This window comes from Equus przewalskii, unplaced genomic scaffold (genome assembly GCF_037783145.1).
Source record: "Equus przewalskii isolate Varuska unplaced genomic scaffold, EquPr2 ChrUn-10, whole genome shotgun sequence".
Lineage (NCBI taxonomy): Eukaryota > Metazoa > Chordata > Mammalia > Perissodactyla > Equidae > Equus > Equus przewalskii.
The window spans coordinates 3,209,327-3,235,893 of record NW_027228747.1 but is presented as its reverse complement, the minus strand read 5'-3'; the positions used below and the strand labels follow the sequence as shown (position 1 = coordinate 3,235,893).

Sequence of the window (26,567 nt, the reverse complement as noted above, 5' to 3'; positions counted from 1 at the left end):
CAAATATAAAATACCTAGAAGTAAACTTTGTTTGAAATGTCAATGATCTATATGAAGAAAAGGACTGAATTTTGTTGAGAAATCTGGGAAAACTTCATGAAGAAAAACTTTCCTGGATGGCAAAGTTAAAATTGTAAAGCTGTCAGTTCTTCCTTAATTTACTTTTAGGCTTTGTGTAATTACTGTGAAACTCCCAATAGAGTCCTTTTAGAATTGGGTAGAATTATTTTAAAATTTATCTGGAAGAATAAACAGGGGAGACGGCAATGAAAATTTTGAAGACAGAGCTTAATTGGGAGGAGTATTATCCTTGGCAGATAGTAAAACATTGTATAGCTTATACATGAATTTAACAGACTAGTTAGGCAGAAATAGACCCAATTTTATATGAACATTTAAAAAGGATGAAAGAAGCATTGCAGCTTAATGGGGGAAAGGCGTTTGAACAGTTGGTTAAAATTTCGAAGAAGAAAAAAAAGACTCTAACCTTAAACAGTACACCTAAATAAATTCTAGGTAAATTAAAGAAATTGAATATTATAGCTTAACTGTAGAAAAACCAGAAGAGGGGCTGGCCCTGTGGCAGAGAGGTTTAGTTCACATGCTCTGCTTTGGCGGCCCAGTTCGAATTCTGGGCGTGGACACGGCACCACTCATCCAGCCATGCTGAGGCGGCGTGACAACTAGAAGGACCCAGAACTGAAAATACATAACTATGTACCGGGGAGCTTTGGGAGAAAAAGGGAAAATAAAATCTTTAAAAAAAAAAAAACCAGAAGAAAATACAATTGAATATCAACTCTGAGCGGATATCCATCTAGAATTTTAGTATTAAAGGTCACGAGGTATATGTCAATTGTATCTTAATTAAAAACAGTAAAGGTCATGAAGGAAAATATTTTGTTCATAAAAAAGTAACATTTCTTAATATAAAAACTGAAGGACAAAAGAATGAGGAATTATTAGTGGCAAATGTGATGAAAAGGCAAATTTTTATTGATAAGCTCAAACAAATTGATGAAAATACTAAGATCCTTCTAGATCACTGGTCAGAATAAGAATAGATAGTTCATAGAAGAGTTCATATTCTTTTTTCTGCACTTTTATTAAGCTCTCCTCTGTGCAGGCCTGAGGAGTCAGGTTGGGTTACAGCAGTGAGTCAGACAAGTGTGTTCCTGCCCTCGGAGCCCTTATGTTAGGTGGGATGATGTGGGTTTCAAGTTAGAGAAAATGTTACTCCAATTGGCTTAAGCAATAAAGGATCAGTCTTACTGGCTCAGGTGACAGAAAAGTCCAGAGATGGTTTAGGCTCAGGTGAACCTTCATAGAGCACTTTGGGGTATCCCCAAAGACCCAGTTTCATTCTGTTTCTTCTGTCTGCAAAAGAGGTTTGTCGCAGTGCTTCTCGTAATAGTGTAAAGTGGGAAACCACATGTGTCCAACAGGAGAGAAATGGGTAAGTATATGAGGATGCAGCCACTCTGGAATATTACGAATTCACTACAAATGGCCTTTATGAAGCTTATGCTGCATCAGGCAACAGTGCTTAGAATGTTAAGCGAAAAAAAGTAGGACACAAAATTATATGGACACTTAATACAGCTTTACAAAAGAAAACCATTTTCTGAAAAAGCTAGAAATAAATACACCTAACTGCTAACCATGTTAGGGAGGCAGGATTTTTTTCTGTTTGTTTTTTGCTACCTGTATTCTTTTTTTTTTTTTTTAGATTTTGTTTTTCCTTTTTCCCCCCAAAGCCCCCCAGTACATAGTTGTGTATCTTTAGTTGTGGGTCCTTCTAGTTGTGACATGTGGGATGCCGCCTCAGCATGGCCTGATGAGCAGTGCCATATCTGCACCTAGGATCCAAACTGGTGAAACCCTGGGCTGCCAAAGCAAAGCGCACCACTCAGCCATGGGGCCGGCCCCTACCTGTATTCTTTATTTTCCAAGTTTTCTATGGTATTCATTCTTCTCTCTCCAGCAAGGCTGTGTTCCCACACTGCCTACTGCCTTCTGCCCATGCTGGGATCATTCCTATCTTTGTATGTTTGCTGGTGTTATTTCCTGCATCCTGAACGCCTTCCTCTTTGACCTATTAATCCATTAAATATTTTTTGATAATTGATACAAGAGTATTGTACAGCTTATGGAAGACAATGTATGTAAAAACACTTTGTAAAGTGCTCTACAGATATTAGTTATTGTTAGGAGGAAAAAAAGAAGAGGAGGAGATGGGAGAGAAAAAAATTATTATTTGCACAATATTGTGCCAGGTGCTAGGGGAGGTCAGGATGGAAAAATATAGAACAAGGTCATAGCCCTGAAGAAGCTTACCATCTTGTCAGGTGGGTGGGGGAGAAAACACATGTGGAAGAGGTAGCAATGTGAGAGAGGCAAATAGTTCTGTAAGAGGAGGTCAGAGAAGGGTGGGGAGGATGTGGAACTAGAACTGGGCCCTGAAGGATTTGGGCAGATAGGTCCAAGGAGGAAGGGCATAAAGAAAGCTTGAGTTGGAAATAAATGTGGCATTTGTGAGTGATGGTGAGCCCCGCTGAAGAGTCCTCCTGGAAAGTGGTGGGAGGTTAGGGGGAGATGGAGACAAATAGGGTAGGCCTTACCCAGGAGAGTCTGGAGTTGAATCTTTAAAATAACAGGTCTCCATTGGAGTTTTTTAAAACTAGCGTGTAAGTTCCTGGGGAGAGTGGGCAGGAATCTTCCTTGTCTGTCTTGTTCAACACTGAATCTCTACTGCATAGAAGAGTGCTGCCTGGCACACAGTAGATGTTCAATAAATATCAGTGGAAGGGAAGTTGGAATGAATGAATCATAGACATGATAAAGAAGGCTAATCCAAAAGAGGTGGATAACATGCCTTGAAAGGGAAAAGGCTGATGGCAAGGAGACAAGTTAATAGACAGGGCTCTTTCAGGCACGAAGTAATGAAGGACTGAATCGGGATAATGGCCACTGGACTAGAAAGTAAGGAACTCGTCTAAAAGTCATTTGGAAAGAACTGATAGGCCTTGGTGACTGACAAACTGGATGTAGGAGATGGAGAAAAAAGAATCAAAGATAACGTCAAAGAGAATTACTCATGCTTCAAGACTCAGCCTGAGTTCCTCTTCCAGGAAGCTGTCCCAGAATTCTCAAGCCTGTGCTGTGTGTTCCCTTTCTGAACTCAATTAACACAAATAATCTGTATCACCCTGTTTTAGGATGTAATAACTATAACATTATAATCCAGATTTTGCATATGTTTATTTCCCCAACTAGACTGCAAGATGTTAAAGGTCAGGGATATCTCTAACCCCCACAGTGCCTGGCCCTAGTACAGCCACAAAGTGATGCTCAATGAGTCCTCACTGATTTAGAAGAAATCTGTATTCTCCTCTGTGCTGAAGAGGGTGCTTACTCCTGTTTCTGTTTTTGAATTTTCATCTCTCTTACTTGGTCCCAAGGAGTGAGGAAGAGGCAGAGATCCTCAGTGCTAATATCTTCCCCATGTATAAGTCAAATGTCAACTATTAGCATTGCCATCAGCAATAAAGAATTTCATTCATTCGTTTGTTCTTCTATTGGGTCAGTCATTCAACAATAGAGGAACAGTGTCTCATGGAGCTTAAGGAGTCAGCATCGGCTCCGGATCTTGCTTATCATCTTAGATCTGTCGTTTACTGGCCACGCTGGTTTGGAAAAGTTATTTAATCTCTCTCAGCTTTAATTTCCTCATCCACAAAATCAATAATGTCTACCTAATAAGAACATTTACTGAGTGCTGACAATGTGCCAGTCACTGTGATTTAATTCCCATTTTACAGATGAGGAAATGGATACACGGGGAGAGTAAGGATGCACAGGTGGGAAGTGTAGAACCAGGACTCAGTCACAGGCAATGCAGTCCTGGAGTCTTTGTGCTTAATGTTGTGCTTTATAACCTCATAGGTGTGGCGATAGTCAACACGCAGACATGGTAAGGATGCTATGTGGCGTGTCTGGCACACAGCAGACACTGAATATGCTAATTATTGTTAATACTGTCAATATTGTTGAGCATCTAATATGTCAAAGGTGTAGGGATAGGTTTGGGGGATGTGAAGAGGAAAAGACATAGATTGCCCTCTGGTTTCTTCCAGTCTAATAGTGACACCAGATATTTGTATGCCAGGAGACAAACAATCATAAACGACCACTGCTTAGAAAACATTCAACCCAACTCCCTCATTTTACAGATGAGGAAATTGAGGCCCAAAGGTGAGGGGTGGGGTGGAGATTGAGTTACTCAAGGCTGAAGCTTAGACAAGCATCCAGCTCTCCTACACTGGAGTGCTATGTCCGTGGCACAGGAAAGTGTTCAAAAACGGCAGAGATGGTCTTTATCCAAGGCCCGTGTGCACTTACGAAGCAGCTTTCCTTGGGAAGAGGAAGATGGGCGGGGGTTGGGGGTCGGAGGGTCACGGACTTGCTGATAGATGGAAAGAAGCCCACCAGATCCTCTCAGCTCACCTGGCTCACAGAGTCCAAAACTCTTTAGCATCATCATGTCTTTCTAAATTTCAGATGGCAGCTTCCTCTCCCTTCCCTGTCTTCTAAGGAGAGTGGAAGTTCTACTCCAGGCTACTAATTTTTTTTTTTTTTTAAAGGTTTTATTTTTTCCTTTTTCTCCCTAAAGCCCCCCGGTACATAGTTGTATATTCTTCGTTGTGGGTCCTTCTAGTTGTGGCATGTGGGACGCTGCCTCAGCGTGGTTTGACGAGCAGTGCCATGTCCGCGCCCAGGATTCGAACCAACGAAACACTGGGCCGCCTGCAGCGGAGCCCGCGAACTCCACCGCTCGGCCACGGGGCCAGCCCCTCCAGGCTACTACTTTAATTAGAGGGTGTCCTTAGTTAAATGACCGAATCTGACCGAATCTCCCTGGTCCTCAGGCTCTTCTTCTTAAAAAAAAAAAAAAAAAAAAAGCCAAAAAAAGTGCGTTGGACTAAGGTCCCCTTCAGCTCTAAAATAATGTGGGTATTTAGGGGGAAAAATAGTGCTTTCAGAGAACCTTTAGTTAGCCTGTGAACCTGAAAACAGAAGGATTTTGTTTGCCAAGTGGGGGTACTACTACACCCCAGCTTGCAGCCACAAGAGGGCAGCAGGTGCCCGAACACCTGGGCAGGTGGCGTTGGTGGGCCCCTCAGGAAGACAAGCAGCCTCTGCTCAGACCTTGCCTGGGTCCCTGGAATTCTCCTGTCATAAACCCCAAACTCACTTCTTTAGCAAAGGGCAGCCAGCCAGATTGGGATGAGATGAGGGAGCAATTTTGCAAATTAAGTCTAGCACCAGAAGGATAAAAGACCAGGTCTAAAAAGAAATTGGATTCTAGGAAAGTAAATATTTTATGAAAAATTGAAAATGTACCCCTGTCCTAGTTTAAGTTGCCTACAGCTCACATCATCAGAGGCAGAGCTTTGAGAAGAGCTAGGAGCGTTTTACACGCTGGTAAAATTTTTCGCAGGCTGAAAGGTGATTTTGAAAACTCATTTGTAAGGTTTGTGTGTTAGACAACATTTTCTAGAGTTCCTCGAGAAGTTTGCTCCCATTTAAAAAGCCCTTACTCAGGAAAGAATTGGTTCTGGAAGTTTCCAGAAAGCTCAGCCAAGCCAACACTAAATTTGTTTTGTTTTTTCCTAAAATAACCGAATTATCATGTGTCTACTGAATGAAAAGCAGCAGCCTGGGCTGCTTCATACCCTTGAGGGTATGAAGCAGGGAGAGTAAGTTCAGAGAGGGTGGTAAGGAGGGCTGGGTGCTGGCCTGCCTTCTCATCTGCAGAATTTCAATCAGCAATAATCACATTTCAGATCACCACAACAGCTCAAAGATTCAGGATGACCTGTCCAAGTGCCTTTTCAAATGTATAACGGACCTCAATTCCTTGAGAAGACAGTTCCCATCAGTAGATCATAATCTTGCAAAAGACATACAACACCCACAGAACAAAGACTTAAGGATATGAGCTTTATATAAAAGTAAGCCTGCTTACTCACTAGGAATAAAGTTAGAGCCTTGGGTTGTTTTTGTCCCCCTTTCCCAGGATCATGGAGGGGTGATGCCCACTGCCTTACTCATCCAGCCTCATTTCTGGACTTCTGCTACCTTGCCAGTTGCTTCCAAAACACACTATGTCCTTCTTCACTCTCTGCTTTGCATATGCTATTCCCTCTGCCTGGATTCTTTTCTCTGCCTTATCCTTCTAGCAAGCTTTTACCCATCCCTCAAAACCCCACTCAAATGGCACTGTTTGGTGGAGTCCTCCCTGACTCCCTAGAGAATCTCCAGAGAGTTAATCGTCCCTCATCAGTGCCCCCATCTCAGCTAGTACAAAACTTACCACACTGTACTGTTTGTTTTCACGTCTGCCTGACCCCCTAGACCTGAGAATTCCTAAAGGGCAGGGGCTGATAATTTATCTCTGTGTGCCCAGCCCTGGCCCAGTGCCTGGCACATTGTAGATACTCAGTCAATGCCGGCTGAACAGAAATGGATTCTTGTTCCTGTAAGTGGCAGGGTGTTTTGCAAGGTGGCTGATCAGGATCACTGAGCAAAAGAAAAGCATTCCTGGAGGGGTCCTTGGGTACTTGCCTGGCATCAGGAGTTAAATGCACATAACTGATTGCTAACATTGAATGCTTGTGTGTTGGAGGGCACACATCATTCAAAACTTGATGAAGGCCATTTGCCTAGAATCTGCTTTAGTTACAGAAAAAGATTTCGTGCAAGAAGAAATTTTCTGATAGTCTGATTGAACTCTGGGCTGTGAATTTAAGGGAGTGGTGGGCACTCCATGTTGAAGAACTTCATAATTTATGATATTTTTTGGAAAAGACTGTTTGGAGCTAGTAGGTTAAATATGAGAAGAGACCTGTGAGTTCAAGCTTTGCTCTGGGCACTGGACATAGGTGGGGTGGGGCTTTGGCAGCTTCAGGTGTAACCACCTGGCCCTCCGTGAATGAGCATTGGGGTTGGAGGCATAGCTGCCGCTTCTCTGGATAGCTCCTCACAACTTTGCCTCATCTGCAAACATTTGAGGGATCAGTAAATATTAGTACATATGTGTTGTCAGTAAATAGACTTTGTGAGAGCTGCCAACACCCTCTGGTGCTCTGAGCTTGTGCTTCTCTCTGGCTCCGAGTCTTTCTCTCTGCCTCCTTGTCCCAAGGCTCTCAGCATGGATGCCAGGGAGCCAGCTGTATAGAAATAAGACTGGGAGACAAAGGAAGAAAGGTACAGGTAACCTTCAAGGGTATCGTAGTTGTTTCCATTCTGTACAGGGGAGGCCCTTGCAGGGCATTTTTTGAGGATGGAATTTCTTGATTTGCACTTCACTGGAAACAACCGTGGGTATAACGAAAGAGGGGAGGACGGCACATGACTGGGACAGATAGCTAAGGTTGGGAAATGATTATCACCCACAAATTAAAATAGGCAAAAGTTCAAAATTATGGTTATCAGAGAGAACCGTGGATCTATATTGCACATTTTTCAAGTTTAGTACAATTATTTTGCTCTATATTTTAAATAGTCTCACTGTTTTATTTAAAAAAATGTTTATTGTGATAAAATATATGTAACAAAATTTACCATTTTAACCATTTTTAAATGGCATTAAGTACATTCACATTGTTGTGCAACTATTACCACTATTGACCTCCAGAACTTTCTCGTCTTCCCCAGCTGAAACTCTGTTCCCATTAAACAATAGCTCCCCATTTCCTCTCCCCCTCAGCACCCCACAACTACCATTCTACTTTCTGCAGGAATTTGACTTCTCTAGGAACCTCATGTGAGAGTTGGTCCTTTTGTGACTGGCTTATTTCAGTTAGAATAATGTCTCCAACGTTCACCCATGTCATAGCATGTACCTCACCGTTTTTCTGTTGTTGTTTTTAAGATTGGCACCTGAGCTAACATCTGTTGCCGATCTTTTTTTTTCTTTTCTTCTTCTTCTTCTCCCTAAAGCACCCCCAGTACACAGTTGTATATTCTAGTTGTGGGTCCTTCTGGTTGTACCATGTGGGACGCTGCCTCAACATGGCCTGATGAGCAGTGCCACGTCCGCACCTGGGATTGGAACCAGCAAAACCCTGGGCCACCGAAGCAGAGTGTGTGAACTTAACCACTCAGCCACGGGGCCAGCCCCTCTTACTGTTTTTTAATTAACTATTTTCATAAGTATGTCTATAAAATTGTTTTTTAATTTTTTAATTTTTGGAGAACTTTAATCCAATCTTGCTTTAAAGGACTGTTTTCTTTTTTTTTATTGAGGTAATATTGGTTTATAACATTATATAAATTTCAAGTGTACATCATTATATTTCAATTTCTGTGTAGATTACATCATGTTCACCACCCAAAGACTAATTATAATCTACCACCATACACATGTGCCTAATCATCCCTCTCGCCCTCCACCCTCCCCCTTCCCCTCGGGTAACCACCAATCAATCTCTGTCTCTATGTGTTTGTTTGTCATTGTTTTTATCTACTGTCTGTGAGAGAGATCATATGCTATTTGACTTTCTCCCTCTGACTTATTTCACTTAGCATAAAGCCCTCCAGGTCCATCCATGTTGTCACAAATGGCCGGATTTCATTGTTTCTTATGGCTGAGTAGTATTCCATTGTGTATATATAACACATCTTTTTTATCTATCCGTCCCTTGATGGGCACCTAGGTTGCTTCCAGGTCTTGGCTATTGTGAATAATGCTGCAATGAACACAGAGGTGCATGTATCTTTACGCATTCGTGTTTTCACTTTCTTTGGATAAATACCCAGCAGTGGAATAGCTGGATCATATGTTAGTCCTATTCTTAATTTTTTGAGGAATCTCCATACTGTTTGCGATGTGCTATAAAATCTTATTTCTTGAAATATCTCCATGTATAGATGAAGCAGTTATCATCATCTCTAGTTTATACTTGAGGAAACCAAGTAGAAGAGAAGATAAGTGCATCAGATGCAATTGGCTACTTATCCAAATCTATCCTTCCCTCTACTCCCTCCCTCCTATCCTTCTTTCTTTTGGCAAAGCCCCAGCTTTGTTCTTGCGTTCACTGGCAAGCTATGCACACAGGGAACGGGCAACTCTTTGCTCCAAGAGTAAGTCTTGATTAATTTCAAGCAATCATGGTAATTTCAGGTCCTTTGCCAATGATTGGTTTAGAGGGTTGGCAGGTGATATGCTTTTGGCCCATGAAATACGCAAGAAAGCTGATGCAAGGCTTCCAGAAAGGGTTTCCTTGCTTTTACAAATAGACACAAGAAGAAACTTCCTACTTTCTGCTTTTTAATGTGGCGGCCACCTGTGTGGGTGATACTTGGAGTTCAGCAGCCATCCTGTCACCATGGGAGGAGTTAGTCAAATAACCCAGACATTACACTGAAGATGGCAGAGAGAGGGAAGGAATCTGGATCCATTATGATGTGACTGAGCTGCTGAATTAACCAGCTCTGGAATTCCCCACCTTTAGTCTTGTTATTTATGTGAGATCATAAACTTCCTTATTGTTTAAACCACTTTTGAATTTCCTGTGCTTGCAGCCAATCATACTAAATGACATATTAAGGATTAAAGCTAAACAGAAGCCAGTGTAGAGGACCCAAGGCTCACACCTTTTTCTACTGGATGATGCTAATAATTCAGCATTGCTCTCTTTGCTGTGAGATCTCCCGACCTATTGTACTATTTCTGAACTGTTGGCTCTGGGAAATAATTTCTAGGAAAAAGGACCCCTGGAAAATTGACTTTGATTTTGAGAAATAAAAGGAGGGGCACTGGAGAAAACGAAGAGAGACACAAGTAACAGAGTGACAACTGCCTAGAGAGCTGCAACTAGAAGGATGGTGAAAAATGATATTTGTGAATGACCCTTTGAAACATTACAGTCAGGTGTGGTCAGAGGGAATGACAAAAAACAAAGCCAGCCAGAGCGGCTGTAAGAGCCAGGGAGCTTTCCTCTCCAATGGGAAACCCAGCAAATCTCAGAGAAGTGGTGTGTGGCAAAGTGGAAGACAAGGGCGTGATATGAAGATGACCAGATAAAGGGCTTTAAAACACCACAACTACTAAATGCTGATAGAGAACTCACATAATTATAATCACATACTAAGCTGACAACAATGCTCACATAAGTTAAACCTGTGTAGATTGTACTAGCTACTTTTTATAGTTTACCCAGAAAGCTTTCTTTTAGGTGTGTGAACTGGGCACGTGATCCTTGTTTGGACAATCATAGTTCTTCATTCTTCAGGCAACTTTTATTTGTCCAGGTGGTGGGCACATGATTTAAGGAAGGGCCCATCAAAGTCCTTCCCTGGAAAATATATACAGATGCTAAGAAAAGTACAGTGTTTTTTGCTAATAGACAAAGAAAAGCAGATAAGAGCAGAAATGAAAGGCAGATGAAAAAGAGTGAGGTGGCCCTGAGTTCTCTGTGTCAGACTCTAAGGCCTTGGTTCCTATGGCACTTGCTTTAAATCTATGAGCTATCCCAGGGTGGCAGATTATATTTTCCAGAAATGGCTACCACAATATATCCCATCCCACATACTCTCATTACAATGCAAAATTAACAGTTCTTCCATCGAGTGGCAGTGTCTGTTTCCCCTACCACCCACCCCCTCCCCGGGCAGACCTTTGTGACCACTTGGGCCAAAAGAGTATGGTGGAAGTGATACTATGTGACTTCTGATGCTGAGTCATCAAAGTGCATGTACTACTGCTTTATTCACTCAACATATTTGATTTTAGAGCACAGGCACCATACTTGAAGAAGCCAAGTAGCCACATAAAGAGGCCATGTGTAGGGGCTGGCCTGGTGGCATAGCAGTTAGGTTCGTGTGCTCCGCTTTGATGGCCGGGATCCCAGGCACTGACCTAGCACTGCTGGTCAAGCCATGCTGTGGCGGCATCCCACATAAAATAGAGGAATATTGGCACAGATGTTAGCTCAGCAACAATCTTCCTCAAGCAAAAAAGGGGAAGATTGGCAACAAATGTTAGCTCAGGGCCTATCTTCCACACACAAGAAAAAGAGGCCGTGTGTAGGGGTCAGGCCAACCGCCGCACCTGAGGTTGTGGTAGACAGCCAGCCTCAACTGCCAGAAGTGAGATGTTTCCAGATGACCCCAGCCATCAAGTCACCCTTAGCCTTTGGGTTTTCCCAACTGAGGCCCCAGGCATCACTGAGCAGCGACGAGTGATCCCTAGGTGTCCTATCTGAATTCCGGACACATAGTGTCCATATGCATAATAAAACGATGGTTTTCAACTAGAAGGACCCACAACTAAAAGTATACAACTATCTATTGTGGGCGGATTTGGGGAGAAAAAGCAAAAAAACAAACAAACAAACAAAAAAGAGATTGGCAACAGATGTTAGTTCAGGTGCCAATCTTTAAAAAAACCCAAAAAACCAAAAACGATGGTTTTATGCCACTAAGTGTTGAGATGGTTTGTTATGCAGCTAAGTTGACTGGAATACTCGACATCCTTCTTGGCGATGTGAACCAAAACATTCTCTTTTTTGCTTAAGCTAGTTTGAGTTGAGTTTTTGTCACTTGTAACTAAAGGAATCTTGATTTACAAACCCTCTTGTCTCTAGGTGTTATACACGCTTGCAAATCAGTTACCAAAAAAGTAACTGGCCTTCTTTCTTGTGGTCTTTGTGGAAAAAGTGCAGAAAGGTAGTGAAGAGGAAAGAAGAATTAGGGCAAGGGCCTCAAAAAAGGCCCTCTTTTTGTTTTCCTCAGCCCGTGAATCCACGGGTAATGGCATGCCTTATTGCCTCATTTAAGTCACTTAATTTTTCTAGAATTGAGTTCTGGCCACTGATCTGCTGATGACCTGTGACAGGTCATTGTATCTTTCTGGGTCTATTTCTTTTTTTAGAGGGTGGTAGTGGAGGGAGCTATTTCTTTATCAGCAAAATGAGGGCATGGGGCCAGATGTGATATTTATTGGTATGTTAATAGCAGCTATGTGCCAAGCATCATGTTAGGTGTTTTCTGCATATTACTCATTTGATCCCCACCACATCCCTATGCAGCAGTGTCAGCCACTTGAGGGTCATTTCCTGGACTAACATTCTATCAACACTTGTTCAGCACCTTCTCTTGTACCTCTCACTCTCATACGCTCTGAGGGCACGGCAGGTCACGTGTGACAATTTCCTTGTTTTCAAGAAGCTTATGTTCAGATCAGGAAGGTAAAGCTAAACTAGATACTAAATTGTTATGGTCTAAACTGAGTGGCATTGACTATAAATGCAATAGGAGTTACGTTCGTTATCTATCGCCATGTAACAGATTACCACAAACTTAGCAGCCTAAAACAACACACATGCATTATCTCACGGTTTCTGTGGGTCAGGAGTCTGGGTTTAGCTTAGCTGGGTGCTCTGCAGGGTCTCACAGGCCTGCAATCAAGGTGTTGGCTAGGCTGTGTTCCTTAGTGTAGCCCAGGAGCCTCCTCCAAGCTCATGCGCTTGTTGGCAGAATTTCTTGCAGGCGTAGGACTGAGGGCCCTATTTTCTTGCTGTCAGCTGGGGGCAGCTCTCAGTTCTTTGCGGCTCTTGCAGTTCCCTGTGGGGAGTTCCCTGTGGGGAACTCCCTCCATGGGGAGTTCATAGCATGGCAGCTTTCTTCCTCAAGGCCAGCAGGAGACTCTCTCAGTCCAGTTGGCTAAGAAAGAGGGTTACATAATGTAACTTAATCATGAGAGTGACATATATCACCTTTGCCATATTCTACTGCCTAGAAGCAAGTTACAGGGGACGGGACTACACAAGCGTGTGACTCACTGGGAGGAGGGCGTGACTGTATTTACCGCAGGAATTTAGAGAAGAGATGTCAGAGTGAACTGGAATCCTCAGGGGAGGCTTTATGGAGAGACGTAAGCTAGAGCTTGGAGAATGAGTAGAATTTAGACCAGCAAAGAGGGAAGGGGAGGAGGCAGGATGTCTAGGACCAAAGAACTGTATGAGCAAAGGTGTGGAGGTGGGGTTCTCACCTGAGGAATCCCTGCACAAAGAGCTCAGAGAAACCTGCTGACTGTGCCTCACAAAGGGTAGCAGGAACTTTTTTTCTTTAACCAGAGGAAACTGGGTAGTGGAGAAAGTCCTGGCCTCCGTGTCAGAAATTTTGAGTTCAAGGTTCAGTTCTGCTATTAACTAGCAGTGTAACTGGAACTTGCTGGTTATCTGAGCCTAGTTTCTCATGAGTGCTTCTATTTACCTTGTTCTTGTGAGGACTAAACAAGCTCTTGGATGGGAAGTACTCTGCAAACTGTCCAGGTCCTATTTCCAAAGGCAGCTTTACCAACTTCTAAGACCCCACTCTCTCTGGGTCCCCCAGCTCTCTGACTCCTTTCTCCATCTTTCACCTGATCCCCTTTCCCTTAAAGTCTCCTAAATTCGGAGAGGGGTGTTCTCTAGGTTTTGGCCTTGCCACTTCTCTCATCTCACTACATGCTCTGCCTTAGGGCTCTCATCTGCCACCACTCACAATCCAAAGTCTATGGCTCCCAAGTCTATGCTCTGGTCCAGATCCTTTGCCCTCATCCCAGACTTATGCGCCCAGCCAATTCCTGTTGGATCTCCTGCAGGCCCCTCAAATCTAACATACTCCAAGCTGAACTCATTATCTTCCCCCCGCAAACCTCTTCCTCTTCCTTTTCTTGCCTGGTCTTGGGAAATCACACCACCAAGTCAGGAGTCTTTCGTTGTTCTTTCCTCCTCCACCCTCACACCTAAGATCCAAGTGGTCACCAAGTCCATTCTCTCCTGTGGATCCTCCTCCCAACACCACTGCCCTAGTTTGAATCTCATCAGTTCTCCCCTGAATCACTGCAATTGCTTTTTAATGGATCTGTCTATCTTATTTTGTTCTCCACGCTTCCTGCAGAATAAACTTTCTGAAGCACAAATTTGATATTCCCGCCGCTCTGCTTAAAAGCATTCAGAGGCCCCTAAATACTTAGGAATGAGATTTACACTGCTGGGTGTGATATTCAATACCTGAAGCCCTCCCAGATCTGATTCTTGCCCACTCCTTTCTCGCCTCCCCTGCCCGCTTCCTCCCTGTCCCCTCTGCTCCAGTCCTACTGAACTGCTTGCAGTTCTAACACTGCATCACGTTCTTTCAAACCTCTGTGTGTTTGAATACCCTCTTCCCCTTGTCAGAAATGCCCTTCTCTGCCTTGCTAACTCATCTGTGATCACTCCTAGGTGCGCTCTTAGCAGTTTGTGCAGGCCTCTATCACAGCTCTCATTACTCAGGAGCGCCAAAGCCTGGACTGTAATTGTTTTTTCTTCTGCTGTCTCTCTTGCTAGATTGTGAGTTCTCAAGAGCAGAATGGTGTCTTATTTTATTTTCTTACTTTGATACTGTGATCACCTTTTCTTTCAATCTGATCCTTTCTAAATATTTTATGTATTTATTTTTTGAATAGGCAACACATTTATCTGTCCAAAAATTCAGAAGTTACAAAAGGTATATAGCAAAAAGTCTCCCTCCTACCCCTGTCCCCGACCCCTGCTGTCTAGTCTTCCTCTTCAGAGGCAATCAATGTTATCTGATACTGTGAATACTTCTAGAGATAGAAACACATCTAGGGTTCTCCTTTTATACAAAAATGGAATCATGTTCTACAGACTATGCTGTACCTTGTGTTCATTTAACTATGTACAGTATCCATGAAATCACTCCACTTCAGTATATAAAGAATTTCCTTATTCTTTATTTACAGTTATTCAGTTTTCTATCGTGGAACTATCATAATCTAACCAATGAACATTAGGTTGTTTCCAATCTTCTGCAAATACAAACAATACTGCAATGACTAACGTCACAAAAATGTCATTTCACACATGTGCAAGTGTCACAGTAGAATGAACTCCTAGACGTGGAACTACCAGATCAAGGGGTATGTGCATTTGTACGTTTATGTCATATTGCCCTTCACGGAGTTTGTAGATATCTTATTTATCTCTGTATCCCTAGCCACTGTTACAGAGCCTAGGACAGAGTAGGCATTCAGTACAGTTTGTCAAATAAAGAAAGGAAAAAAAATAGCTCTTTTAGTGGAAGCTCCCTTTTTCCTTCCTCTGATGCCTTGCTTTAGAGGATAAGTTCCTTTCCACCCAGTGCTCAGTTCAAACCAAATGATTCATGTTCAACCAAAATGCCACTATGCCACTATTATTTAGAGCAAGATTCTTTTTTTTTTGTGAGGAAGATTCTCCTGGAGTTAACATCTGTTGTCAATCTTCCTCTTTTCTTTCTTTTTTTTTTTTTTTTGGCTTGAGGAAGGTTAGCCCTGAGCAAACATTCATGCCAATCTTTTACTTTGTACTTGGAATGCCTCCACAGCATGGCCTACTAGCAGAGTATGTCCGCACCCTGGCTGCCAAAGCAGAGCATGCAGAACTCCAACCACTCAGCCATGGGGCAGCCCCCTGGAGCAAGATTCTTATTCCAACTTTTATTAATTTTCATATTTGTGTAACTAATTGAGACTCATCTCCATTAGCTTAGTTATAAAATAAAGTCACATTAATTTTTATGTACTAATAACTTTGAGTCCTTATCTCACATTTTGTGAGACGTCTCAATTATTCTACTGTGTTTTTTTTTTCCCCTTGAGCAATTCCTGGAAACCCTTACATAGTCCACAAATTCTTTCACGGGGTTGTTCTTGTTTTTATAAGTCACTTGACCTCTCAAGTGAACTTTTACTGTCTTTTAACTATGTATCCCTGTTGCTTCTTCTGGATTCATGGCTTACTAGCTGTGTGACCCTTCTCTGCCTGTTTATTTATCTATAAAATAGGGGGCATTATAGGGTTGTGAGGATTAAATGAGATTATAGATGTAAAGTGCTTAGAATAGTGTTTGGCACATAGTAATGTTGAGAAAGAGAGTCCTTCACACATCTTTCATGCTTCTACTGGTGTTCCTGGGTATGCCAAAAATGCAAAGCCCTGACTGCTCTTTACCACGGTCATTTCTCATGGCTGTATTTATAGTGAGCAACTTTGAAGGATGAAGTAATGTCTCCCTCCAGGACAAAGAACAGGTTTGCTGACTGCTTCCTATAAAATGACAGGTTCTTTAAGCTCAGTGTACTGCAGCTGTCATGCAAATCCAGTAAGCGCACAAGATCCATCTGAGTCCTTGGTGGCATCTCTATGGGACTTGGGGGAGCAAGAGAAATAGACACAAACATGCTGAAGCTCATGTTGCTTCCTGTGTCTTGAGTAATAGCCCTTTGTCTCTGACCCAGGACTCTTGTGTCGTCTATCAGCATCCATGAAACAGTAACAGACTAAATTATTGGCTTGTCAGTAGGGTAAAATCAAATACCAGGCTGGAGCAGTAAGCGCTTAAGTAAGCTATTTTCCTTATTTTTGCTCTTGCTCTTCTCACTTGCCTTTGCCAGGCACTGTGTACAGTATCTTGAAGTCTGCGTTTGGGAAGGTAGCCAAAAAATATCAATTGCTGCCATTTGCGAAGAACTCTGCTGTGCTGCTGGGGGAAACAAAATGAATTAGAAATAAAGGTAACTTCAAAATCATTGCTCAATTGAAATTATTACTTTGTCATTCTAATATCCAGTTCTAAAACACTGAGACCATAGTTTCCTCTACATATGCTTTTAGTACATTTGGGGCACAGTTTTTATGTAGTTGCAATACGTGAAAAGAAAGTTGCACAAAAACAACTTGGCCTTAGTTCCTGTTACTTAATAGCTGAATGACTTGGGCATTCTAAGGTTCCGTTTCCTAATATGTGAAATAGAGAGAGAAACTAACTCATGATCCAGTAGTCTCACGAGGTTGTTAGGGCCATGTATGTGAACACATAAGATACTGAGCAAATGAGTTGTTATAATTTAAGACTGTGTTGACTCACAAATGTCAATTTGTCCTAATATTACTGTTTTTAGAGGGTACGAAATGAAAGAACAAAAAAAAAGTTGCATCACGTCAACAACTGAGTCAGTCAACCAAGCGCCATGCCGGGTTAGCGGCTCACGGTCCAACAGAGGAATCTGCTAGGAGCATAAAAGACAAACTACAACTCCCAGCAGGCTTTGCTCCCTAACTGCGTCATATGACCTCAGCTCCTGCCCGGGTCCGGCCCTTTCCCCGCCCCCACCGCCCAAAAACTACATCTCCCAGGAGGCTCCACGGTGTCTAACCGTCCTTTCCCCCCGCCCCCTGCCTCCCCTTTACCCTCGCCGGCAGCTCCGTGGCCGACTCGGGTCCCGCGGTCGACGGAGCGGGCGCGCGCGCCGGGGGTCGCGCGGCTGTTGAGAAGGGCGAGCGCGCGCGGGGAGGGAGTGGAGGCGTAGTGGGGCGGGGGTACGGTTCGCTTGCTCGCAAGATGGCGGACGAGGACGGGGAAGGGATTCACCCCTCAGCCCCTCACAGGAACGGAGGTGGCGGCGGCGGTGGGGGGTCTGGGCTCCACTGCGCCGGGAACGGCGGCGGGGGAGGCGGCGGCCCGCGGGTCGTGCGCATCGTCAAGTCCGAGTCCGGCTACGGCTTCAACGTGCGGGGCCAAGTGAGCGAGGGCGGGCAACTGCGGAGCATCAACGGGGAGCTGTACGCGCCGCTGCAGCATGTGAGCGCCGTGCTGCCCGGGGGGGCGGCCGATCGGGCCGGGGTGCGCAAGGGGGACCGCATTCTGGAGGTGTGAGTATCGGGGCGCCCGGCGCCCCACCCCGCCCCATCCCCTCCGCCTGTCCCTGCTTCTCCCCTCTACCCCTGTCATCCTCAGGCCGCACCTTCCCCCAACCCCCGAACCGGCCCTGCGGACCCCCGCCCCCTTCTGGCCCGGCGCCTCTTTGGGGCTTGACCCTCCCCACACCCTGGGTTTCTGCGACTCCCACCCCCCTCCCTGTAATCTCCAGTTCACGTCCCTGCCGCCACTGCTTTTACCCCTGCCCTCCATTCCCTTGCCTTCTTTTCTGTCCCTTTGCCTTCCGCTTCGGCATGCTGCTTTCTGCTCCTCGCTGCCCCTCGCTTTCCTCGTGATGAACCTCTTCTGCTCCTCACTGACAGCATCTCCTTTTCTGACCCAGCCACTGTGTGTCCTCCCCAAGTTCTCATCTTTGTCATCATAGTTTCTTGTTCTCCACCACTGCCTTCAGCCCCCGTGGACCGGCCCAGCAGACGAGGAAGGACCGGCCGTTCTGCCCTCTAGACCGAGTAGGCAGGACCTCTGGTCTGCTCCTACTTTTCCTCCAGAAACATCATCCCTCCACACAGCTCTGCTTTTCTTTCCTTAGTTACCCTCTCCTTATGGTTAAGCACCTCTTGTATTTTGCTAGCCTACCATGTGACCCTTTCCTTCCCTCCTTTTTGTACTCCTTCTCCGAGTACACCTTCTTTTCTGACCCTTGCATGCCTTTTTGGTGGTGGTGGCGGCGGCGGTTGGGTCTTTGACACCATAGTTTCTCTTCGCAGTAGTGCCCATGTTACACCAGGATTTTTGAATCTAGGGTCTCCATCACCGCATCCCTCTGAGAGCATCCCTGTTCTGGCCCCCTGTCTTCACTCTTGCACCACACTCCTACTTCTTTGTAGTCAGGTTTATGGTAGAGCTCTCCTTAGTTTCTACTTCCCTCAGACTACAACCCCCTTTTGGGTCTTTGACCTCCTTACTTTTTCAGGGCACGCCGTTTCCATTCTCTCTCCTCCTCTATTCTCTTGTGAGCCCACACTTGACTATCCTATTCTTTCTCTCCTCTGCGTTTGCTTTCCCTTCCTTCTGTCTTAAGGCCCCTTCTGCTGCTGCAGCCCATCCTCTTTCCCTGCTGCAGTCCCTCCCCCTTCATCCTCCATCCTGACTTCCCCATTGCATGCCTTAAAGCTCTGGCAGGATGCTGCCTTGTCTTGCAGTTTCTGTGCAGTCCTCCTCCACTCCTCTCATCCAGGTGTTACATTTGTGTTTCTGTACTTTGTATTAAAATGTATATAGTGATTGCGGGTTGACTGGTAGGTGGGGTGTGCTCTCGTCTCCACTCTCCTTAGCAGTCTTCAGCTCTGTCTCTCTCTCTCCTTCTTCCTGAATCTGTCTTGTGTGTTCTTTTTTCACACTTGTGCCCTCTCCCTCAGTGCTTGGATTTGCCCTCATGAAGTCTCTCATTTTTTATAAATGTTATTCTAATCATAATTTTCACAACTTTCAGTCTTTCCTCTAGTAAAACAGTGAGTATGCGCAAGGTTTCAAAGGGGATAGTGTCTTGAAGTTCTGCCCTATAGAGGAGTCCATCCCTTCTTAGTCATCTTATGCCCCCTGCCCTTATCCTTGACATTCTTATTCTCTGGTATCCACTCATTCTATATTCTCTTACCTTCCACCTCAAGAAGGCATAGCTCACCAAAGCAAGGGTTTGGAGTTTTATACTTTTGCTCTGTCCTTCCTGTATATAGATGCTTTCTTTTTCCTTTAATGTCCGACATACTTTTTTCTAGCATTCTTTGGCACTATGTTCTTAATCTTTTGGGGGTCAGAGTATTCAGATATAGAATGCAATAGTGCCCCTTTACTTTGTACTTGGGTGCCTAATTCTTTTCTTTCTAGATATCTTAAAATCTGTGGCTGATGTTTCCTCCTGATAGAAATTCTTAGAATTGTTATTTTCTTTTCCCTTTGGAAGTTTAACTTTGGATCCAGCTGTTTGTTTATTTTTAAATTTAAAACTGAAGTATTTACCTAAATTTATAAATTGATCATAAAGTTCTAACTCATTTATTCTTTCAGAAACTAAAGGAACTAGACCAAAACAATTCTGTAGAAGACTACAGTTAATGTGATCGACCATTTCAAGTATATACATATATGCCAATAACAGAGTTGGTGGCTTCTTGCCTTTATTGTGGTTTTTGCAGCAGAGTCCAGATATAAACAAGGTGCTGTGAAGGAGACCTCAAATCATCCCCCAGTACAGGTAGAAGGACTTGCCTCAGGCCCAGGTTTCAGTCTAGGCCCATTCCTCCTTCCAGAGAAAAGACTCCATTTCGGCACGTCCTTGGTGCTAGGTAGAGAGAACTTTGTCTCTTTTAGTGGGCAGCGCGAAAGAACATTCTTTGCTTAGAGAATCTTTCTCTGGTTCTCTGAAAAAGTAAAGACATTTTCCTGTCATTCATTTCTCACCTTCCAACTGTGGTTTGCTTTCCAGATTCTTTGAAGCTCCTCTGCTACTATAGTGAAAATAGTGACAGTTGCAACACAGAGTCGAGCTAGTTGGTAAATTCTCTATGACCGCAACTATACCATTTCTTTTGCTTTCCTTCCCTTTTTCCAAAGTCTGCATCTTAGGTTTTCAGGTGAGGGGAGGAAATCAGTGACCAAACAGACATGATTCTTGAGGGGTGTTTGTGTCTACTACTTGTTTTGATCTTGGTTAACTTGATGCTGATTTCCCTAAAGCATTCTTTAGGCAACACACTCCTTAGAGCTTTTTTCTGTGTCTCTCACCTGAGTTCCTTTAGTTAACCTCTGTGTTGTCCCAGTTGATGAAGTGCCAAGTGGGGTCAGGGTTAAGCACGGAGAGATCATCATTGTGTAGATGTAGTTTGTATGAAGTCATAGGTGGATGTCTGGACCTTGACAATTGCTGTTTAAGACTTCCTATTTTAGATACTTTCCTCCTCTACACAAATTATTTTGTTCTAATTTTCATGTATTGCTCTTGTTTGAACAACTGCTAGAGATGTGAAAGGACAGAGTAACTTTGAGATTTGAGGACATACAAGCTTGGACAAAAGTAAGAACATCAGTTTCTTTGTATTTCTTTTAAGCGGGGTCTTTGCTTAACAAGGCCCTGTCCTTCGTGAATCTTGGAACAGTCATTAAACTAAATTCAGTATGGTTCAGTTTGTCCTTTCTCCCATCAAAACTGACTAGATTCTAACTGGTTCAGAAAAGAGTCATATTGCAGGGCTTGGTTCTGGAGTATGAACAAGCCCCCTGGGCTCTAAATTTTACTGCAGATGGAAAGTTTTCTTGACTTGCAGTGTTAGTCTCCACCTTGTAATTTTTCCCAGCATAACATACATTGAGTGTCTTTCCTTTGATGTCTGTATACCTGGAGGCTAATGAGTGAAGGATGCTTTCAACAGATAGAACCAAAATAAATATGTCTTTGCACTAATTATATAGTTTGTGAAGTAAGATTTGACTTCAGGTTAATTTTCTTAAAGTTAAAGTAGTTCCAAGGGCTGTTCATTGATTTCTTGAGGGATACCCTTGGGAGGCTTTAAGAGTGCAGTGAATATGGATATGGGACCCTCTGTATTTTTTTTGTTTTTTAAAGATTTTATTTTTCCTTTTTCTCCCCAAAGCCCCTGGTACATAGTTGTATATTTTTAGTTGTGGGTCCTTCTAGTTGTGGCATGTGGGATGCAGCTTCAGCATGGCTTGATGAGTGGTGCCATGTTGGCACTCAGGATCCCAACCAGTGAAACCCTGGGCAGCTGAAGTGGAGCATTCGAACTTAACCACTTAGCCACAGGGCCGGCCCCAGGGACCCTCTGTATTTTTGCAGGATTAGGTTTGTCTGTTGGCTAGTTTGTTTTGTCTCTTTGGTATTTGGGTAGTGTGATCTTTAATAAGCATGGACCCCTAAGGTTGGCTTGCAAACATGATATATTTATTCTAGGCAGAGAGTGTATACTTTCCTCCTTGATAGCTACAAGATAATATACCCATCAACTTTCCCTTGTTAAAGTGAAACCGTAATAAAAGTAAAGCTATATATTTATGGAAATTTGTTTATTTAGAGTTAATTTTAATAGCTTATTACTATCTCATGGGCAGTCTTTTTTTTGAGCTTCGTTTTATGTGAAAGTTTGAAAACCATTGAATAAAAAGAAGTTGCTGCCACAAGAAATATTTTTACAAGTTAAATGTGAGTCGTGTCACATTGACTGCTAAGGACTTTCTCAAAAGCTGCTTTCTCAATTGTAGCTGAATTCTATTTGGCTTAGATTTTCTAGGTAGATTTTGGAAATGGTGTTTGAAATCATGGTTATTGATGAAAGGCATTTTTTTTTAATTAGTTAATTTTTTGTGAGGAAGATTAGCCCTGAGCTAACATCTGCTGCCAATCCTCCTCTTTTTGCTGAGGAATACTGGCCCTGAGCTAACATCCGTGCTGTGCCCGTCTTCCTCCACTTTATATGTGGGACGCCTGCCACAGCATGGCTTGCCAGGGGGTGCCATGTCCACACCCAGGATCTGAACCAGCAAACCCCGGACCGCTGAAGTGGAACATGCAAACTTAACTGCTGCACCACTGGGCTGGCCCCCAAAGGAAATTTTTTATGGCACTGATTCTCAAGCGTTAGTGAGCATAAGAATCACTGGGTGTGCTTGTCAAAATTATAGATTCTCGGGGCCGGCCTGGTGGTTCAGTGGTTAAGTTCACATGTGCTGCTTCAATAGCCCAGGGTTGGCCAGTTCGAATCCCAGATGCGGACCTATGCACTGCTTGTCAAGCCATGCTGTGGCAGGCATCCCACATAAAATAGAAGAAGATGGGCATGGATGTTAGCTCAGGGCCAGTCTTCTTCAGCAAAAAGAGTAGGATTGGCAGCAGATGTTAGCTCGGGGCTAATCTTCCTCAAAAAAAAAAAAAGAAAATTATAGATTCTCAGGCTCACCCTTTAAGGATTATGATTCGGTAGGGCTTGCATGGAGCCTAGAAATCTTTATTTTTCACTCCCTTGCTGGGTCTGCGTAATGCAACCCACATGCCCAATCCATACGTAGAGCGACACTACACGTTGTAGGCCTTGAATTCTCAGTTCATTTTATCTTCATGGTTATTTTAAGAGTTGTGAGCTAAGAGTATACTAACAAATAGTGATTTATTTAGGCTCCTGAATTTCACCCCTTAGGAAAATCGGTTCTGTAGATAGTTAGCTATTATATCTGATCATCTTTACTTTACTTGTTGAATCTTGCTAAGCTGTTGTAATAAACATGGGTGGTTAAGAGGTAGAACAAGTTAATAGTACTGATCATCATTGTATCAGTTTGCAGTTTGTGTAGTGTGTTAGAGTTTGCACAGTGTTTTTATATTTGATCTTCACAACAGCCTTGTGAGACAGGGAAAATATAATCTCCTTGAGGGCAAGAACTACATCTATGTTGTTTCCCTAGCCAAATGCCTAGTGGTGCAGGGAAGGTATTATTCAATAAATACTTGCTGAATGAATGTGGGAGTATTATCTCTATTTCATAAGAGAGGAAACTGAGTGTTGCACTAATGAGTGTTAACCAGAATTAAACCCAGGTCTTTGAACTCTAAATCCAGTGTATTTTCCATTTCTTTGTTTTCTCATCTATTCTTGACTGTTAATAGTCAGCTATTCTTGACTGAATAGTCCCTTAAAATTTTTAAAATTCTTAAAATTCAGTCTTATTCCTGTAAACTTGGATAGCAGTTGAGCTTTGGTTCTATGATTGTGAAATGTAACTGTCTGATATCTTTATTTACCATGTCTCTTGTATTGTTAAATTGGGTGGGAGATGGGGGACCAAAGCAGTCATTCTTTGCTATTATTTCTTGCTGTCTTTTCTCTGTTGGTTATCAGTGAAGAGAGCCTGATGCAACCCTAAGAAAAACTTTTTTTTTTTTAATTTTTAAAAAAATTATTTATTTATTTATTTAAAGATTGGCACCTAGGCTAACAGCTGTTGCCAATCTTCCTCTTCTTTTTTTTTTAAGGATTGGCACCTGGGCTAACAACTGTTGCCAATCTTTTTTTTTTTTTTTTCCTGCTTTATTTCCCAAACCCCCTTGGTACATAGTTGTATGTCTTAGTTGCAGGTCCTTCTAGTTGTGGGATGTGGGACGCTGCCTCAATGTGGCCTGACGAGCGGTGCCATGTCCACACCCAGGATCCGAACCCTGGGCCGCTGCAGCAGAGCACGTGAACTTAACCACTCAGCCGCAGAGCCGGCCCCAGAAATACTTTTTTTTTTGAGGAAGATTCGCCCTGAGCTAACATCTGTGCCAGTCTTCCTCTATTTTGTATGTGAGTCACCGCCACAGCATGGCTGATGAGTAGTGTAGGTCTGTGCTTGGGATCTGAACCTGTGAACCTGGACCACCAAAGTGGAGCACTCCAAACTTAACCACTAGGCCATGGGGCTGGCACCCCCAAGAAATACTTTTAATTCCATAGGTAATTAAAATTGAGGTGGCAAACAGATAAAACTGAGCTTGAAAATAGCATTATCTTCCCCTCAGAAATCACTTCCACAACGTTGCTGTGACCAGGAAAAGATCTTTTGTTAGTAACGTGAAGATTTGTCTGGGTCATATAAGTTATTTTGAAGAAGAGTTCTCTTTCCAGCCGCCACTGATGAGTTTGTTTCAGGTGAGGGTTTGTTACCATGCTCTCAGGGATAATTATTTTTTAAGATAAGTCCCATTGGGAGTAATTCTTATGATCTGGTAGATAAGCAAAGAGACTCAATTGACAAGCAAACAGTTACAATTTATGATCACTGCACAGTGCTTTGGGAGCATGATCGGTGGTGAGTTCATTTGTTAGAGGATGGCATTACTGATACAAAGGATATTGTCTGGGTTTAGGTTAGAGCTGGTCAGGATCATTCTGTTCTACTAACAGCTTTGTAGATGGTTTCTGTGCTTCACTAGGGCAGTCCAGTAACAGCCTATGTATAGGTGGTACAATTCCAGCCCCACGTTTGGAAAAAAATTGCAACTCATAGTAAGATACATTCTATTTTACAACCCAATATAAATACAAAAAAAACACCTGAAACAAGTTTCACAAAACTGTATTTACTGGTATCATGTACTCTGGTATTTTTTAGTCTGTTCAGTATTTTGGGGTTTTTGTTTTGTTTTGTTTTTTGAATTCTTATGGTGGACCACCAGATTAATTTCATGACTCATTAGCTTGTGATCCACTGAAAAACAGTGATTTAGGGCGTCACTTTTCTCATGTTGGCCCACTAATATCACCTCATATTCAGTCTGGCTCCACAATTAAGTACAAAGTATGTGTGAAGTACTGTTAGGCTTGTGTGAGTCAGAGTCTCTGCGTGCCTGCCCTTGAGCAGCTTACACTGCAGTAGGGGAGGTACATGTAGACAACTTACTGTGTGTAAAGCAAAGTGAAATAATGGAGATAAATGAAAAACACAACGGGAGGTTAGAGGAAAGAGTGAATATGCTTAAGAAGATTGGTGGGTAGATAGGTCATAGAAAGCTGTTAAACTGTGACTGAAGGACAAGTGTAATTTCAGGAGTCAGAGAACGGGGAAGGATTTTATAGGCTGAGAAAACTGCGTGTCCTAAGGGAGGAAGATGTGGAAAGTTCTTAGGACAGCAGGCAATCTAAAGTTGCTCCTTGTTTCTAGACAGTTGTGCTTCAAGTTAGATAGAAAAGGGCTTTGAATGCAGTGCTGCAAGGTTTGGATTTTATTCTGTTTTTGAGGTCAGAGTAAAGTTGTATATGCATTAATACTCAGGACTCCCTGTGAATTTAGTTTTTATTTAATTATTTACCCAAAGAGGTTGAGTAACTTTTCCGAGGCCAAAGAGGAAAATCACTGTATTAGAATTAGAAGAATTTCAGAGCATCCAGTCTCCTGGGCTGTCTTGTACTATATAAAGAAGGGAACTAAGAACAGCTAAGCTCTGACACCCAGAGCTGGGAACAGCTGGTGAGGAGCTGGTTGCCTTTAATTTGTGTATGTATGTTACCTCACGATCCAATCCAGCTTCTCAAATATCAATTTCTCTTTCTCCTGTGTTTTAAATGACTATACTTATTGTTGTGTTTATAGTTCATGAATTTGATCCTTAAATGCTGCAGGCCCACTTGTGTGTGCTCTGCCCTTGCTATGATGTTCTGTTTTAGCTGTACTTTCCTCCAGGTTTGCTCCTCTGGTTTGAAGATGCTTCCTTTAATTTAGATCTTTTATCTTGGTGTACAGCATGTTTTGGGAGTTGAGGGAACTGAGGACAGAGAACTTTAATATAATACCAAGATTTTTACCTGCAGTCTACTTTCAAAATGAAAATTCATACAAAGATCCTTCAAGTAAGTTTTAGAATTGGTGGTGACCACAAAGTGAATTTTTGCTTTCTTTCAGTAATGTGGGGGGTACTTGAGGATTAAATTTTGTGATGTAGTATTAGTCGAGTACTAGCTAGTATGTGTGCAGTCTCTCTTGTTTTTTATTTACTGCTCCCTGCTAACTAAATAGGGTTCTCATAACACTTGAGGAAATACACCTATCTCAAGGTATTAAAGTTGCAGAGTAAGGAACTGTGGTGAGTGTCCTTATGTGTACTTCCTTCCATGAACTTCTGTTGTTATGAAAACATCTTTTAAAAAATGATTTGTTTGGGCCAGCCCTGCGGCCCAGTGATTAAGTTCCCGTGCTCCCCTGTGGCAGCCCAGGGTTTCGCCGGTTCGGATCCTGGGCATGGACGTGGCACTGCTCATCAGGCCATGCTGAGG

General features: G+C 43.0%; 1 protein-coding gene and 1 long non-coding RNA gene across 6 annotated transcripts in view; one reads left to right on the top strand and one right to left on the bottom strand.

Annotated features, from left to right (window-relative positions):
- Positions 1 to 15,320: 15,320 nt before the first annotated feature.
- LOC139081466 (uncharacterized) lies at positions 15,321 to 18,226 on the bottom strand. Its single transcript, XR_011536585.1, has 2 exons — positions 18,012 to 18,226; positions 15,321 to 16,572 (listed from the first exon to the last, which is right to left on the bottom strand). It is a non-coding gene; the product is annotated as an uncharacterized lncRNA (long non-coding RNA).
- The window catches only part of SNX27 (sorting nexin 27), a 67,699-nt gene continuing 58,281 nt past the window's right edge, over positions 17,150 to 26,567 (top strand). For 3 of the 5 annotated variants that reach the window (XR_011536583.1, XM_070607300.1, XM_070607301.1), the window contains exon 1: positions 17,218 to 17,744. Coding sequence is in view for 4 of the 5 variants with exons in the window: in XM_070607300.1 (XP_070463401.1) it covers positions 17,434 to 17,744 (311 nt within the window). In the remaining variant the exon portion in view is untranslated. Of the gene's footprint in view, positions 17,745 to 26,567 lie in introns of all 5 variants that reach the window. The other 2 variants (XM_070607299.1, XM_070607302.1) reach the window with 2 other exon arrangements.